At 38.6% G+C, this 2,624-nt stretch overlaps 1 protein-coding gene across 1 annotated transcript; it reads right to left on the bottom strand.

The window, feature by feature from the left end:
* Positions 1 to 274: 274 nt before the first annotated feature.
* LOC18032860 (protein DETOXIFICATION 55) lies at positions 275 to 2,205 on the bottom strand. Its single transcript, XM_006419465.2, has 2 exons — positions 2,045 to 2,205; positions 275 to 1,935 (listed from the first exon to the last, which is right to left on the bottom strand). The coding sequence occupies exons 1-2, from the start codon at positions 2,087 to 2,089 to the stop codon at positions 475 to 477; spliced, it is 1,506 nt and encodes a 501-aa protein (XP_006419528.1). The 5' UTR covers positions 2,090 to 2,205; the 3' UTR covers positions 275 to 474.
* Positions 2,206 to 2,624: the final 419 nt, after the last annotated feature.

The raw sequence follows: 2,624 nt of genomic DNA, 5'->3' as shown, positions 1-2,624 counted from the left end.
TGAACCAGATTTTGAAACCATTAAATAACACTCTTCCAATTGAACTACAAGTCTTTTAATGTATGAAAAATGTGTCCAAATTTTTTTATATAACGTTTTCATAAGGAACTTGGGGTACATTTAAAAGAAAACTTAATGGCCCAGGGGGGGCTGAAGCCCCTCCTAGGCCTTAATTGGGTCCGCCCATGTGTGTACGCTACTTTTGGAAATGGAAGAATATACAGTACACTAGTATATGTGACGCTGAAAAGAAAATTAAAAAAAACAACATTAATATGTTTCGCAATCCAACGTTTCGAACCAATGAAGTGACAAGTGGCAAACATAAAGGAAAAGACAAAACCAACACGTACATGGTGCATTAAAGGAGTTGGGAGAACTAATAATAATGGAAGGTAAAAGAGGCGTTTGAATTTGTCCTGTTAATGCCGTATCTTAAGCTTAGTATCGGTTGTGTGTTCCTTCTCTAATTTTTCACTTTTCAAAAGCAGCTTCTTTAACAAACCCAATAAGTGCTTCTTCATCACATTTGACTGTTTGGTCATCATTACTTTTGCCCACCAAATTTGCGGCTTTGAACGTCTCTCTTTCCCAATCTGTTTTGAAAACTACAGTTAATATTGACACCACACATGCAATTTGAGCTCCAAGAAGTCCATAACAAAGACCCACAAAGCCAAGTTTCCAAACAAAGGCTAATACTATTGCCAATGGCGCACCCACCAAATAAAATGAGCAAAAGTTGATTGTTGCCCCAATACCTGGCCTAGCACTTCCTCTAAGAATTCCGCAACTTGTGGTTTGTGGACAATTTGCTAGCTCACATAATCCAATAATGGGCAAAACAGTCTTTGTAAGCTCAAGCACTTGGACATCATTTGTAAATACTCTCCCCCAAGCTTCTCTCCCAAGAGTTGTCCCTAACAACCCAAATAATGAGACCAATAGGGCTAATCCTATGGCTACCACTGTTGCCAAACGGGCTTTCACCGGCCGACCAGCTCCGAGCTCGTTGCCTACTCGGGTCGACACCGACGAACTGAGTGCCATTGGCAATGTATACATTAGAGACGTAGTTTGTATTACTAGAGCTGATGTTGCTAGTGCCGCTTGAGGATTGCGTAAGTACCCGGCTAAAATTGTCATGAACTCGTACCACCACCACTCTAAACAAACGGCCATACAACTTGGTATCGCGAGTCGAATTAGAATTCCCCATTCGTGACCTAATGATGAAGAATTTGTTAAAGAAGATGTTGGCAATGTTTGAGATGTTTTTAATGGTGTTGATAAAGGTTCGTCGCTGGCACGAGTAACGAACATGTAACATAAAAGGAAGAACAGGGAGTTAAAATTTGTGATAAAGTTAGAAATTGCTATCCCGGGGACCCCAAGAGATAGATAAAAGGTCAAGTAAATGATGAGCGGGAAGTGAAAAGCAATTGAGATTAAAGTGGACCACATCAACGGCCATGTAGTGCCTTTGCTACGCAAATAGATACGTAAAGGATGAAGAAAGCTATTAGCAACGAGGTCGGGGATCGCATAGCGGCAATAAACTCCAGCAACTCTTGCTATATCGGGTGTTTGATGGAGGCTAAGCATGAGAGGCTCAAGTTTGAACCATAACAGGGCAATAGGTATTGAAGCAATAAGTAACATGAGAATTGTTCTTTGTAAAGTGAGGGACACTAATGACAAGTTTCTTGAACCAAAACCTTGCCCACAAAGCGGCTCCATGCCCATGGCCAGTCCGGAGAGGACTGAGTAGCCAGTGATGTTGGTGAAGCCGATGGCTAAAGCCCCACCGGCGAGTTCAAGACTCCCTAGTCTCCCCATGCAAACAACTAGTACCATGTTCTTGAGATAATTCACCAAGCTCATGGCAGCAATTGGGAATCCTATGTCTGTCATTCTCTTTAGCTCATCCAGCACCTAAGGCCAAAAAAATAAATAAATAAATAAATATTATGATATGAGAAACAAATTAAGAGAAAAGAAAGATGATAGGTAAGATAATATACAAGTGGTTGATAATTTTTACCTCTGGCATTGTGGGATACTTTTGGGAATTTTGTGATGCAGCCATGTTTTAATGCTCTTTTGCTAATATTATTAGCTCCTTTGTTTAGTTGAGTTTTTAAGAGAGCAAAATGTGAGTGAAAGAAGTTTAAGAGCAGACTTTTATAAGGCCTGAAGGAGGCGGTCTACGTAACATTGTTCGACATTGACGTACATGTATATTTATAAAAGCTCGTAATTGAGCTAACTTAAAATAGAATGATGTGTATATGGGTATAAAATAAAATGGTAATTACAAAGGTTATTTCAATACTACTAGTATTTGGACCCGATGTTAATCTAATTTTATGCTGAACAAAATAAATAAGAACGTGATTAATAGTTAACTATAAGTATGAATATAAAAATAATATTATATAAAGTGCAAAATATGAAAGAAGATTTTTAAAACTCATTGTTCACGAGTCATATCATCGTGGAATCTAAATATGTGATAATGCTGAGACCAACCCCTAGTGTTCCATACAATCACAATTCGTCATTTTGCACAAAAAAAGGAGAACACATCCACTTTCTTTTCGTAAAACATTAAATGCTAGAAT

The sequence above is a fragment of the Citrus clementina genome, unplaced genomic scaffold (genome assembly GCF_000493195.1).
Source record: "Citrus clementina cultivar Clemenules unplaced genomic scaffold, Citrus_clementina_v1.0 scaffold_9, whole genome shotgun sequence".
Classification (NCBI taxonomy): domain Eukaryota; kingdom Viridiplantae; phylum Streptophyta; class Magnoliopsida; order Sapindales; family Rutaceae; genus Citrus; species Citrus x clementina.
Note: the sequence above shows the minus strand (reverse complement) of the source record. Positions and strands in the feature narration are given on the sequence as shown.

Bases quoted from the DNA above. Each gene is read 5' to 3' on its own strand.
- LOC18032860 (XM_006419465.2), bottom strand. From the start codon at position 2,089: ATGGCTGCATCACAAAATTCCCAAAAGTATCCCACAATGCCAGAG. The intron at 1,936-2,044 runs GTAAAAATTATC...TTTTGGCCTTAG, and splicing joins AGTATCCCACAATGCCAGAG to GTGCTGGATGAGCTAAAGAG.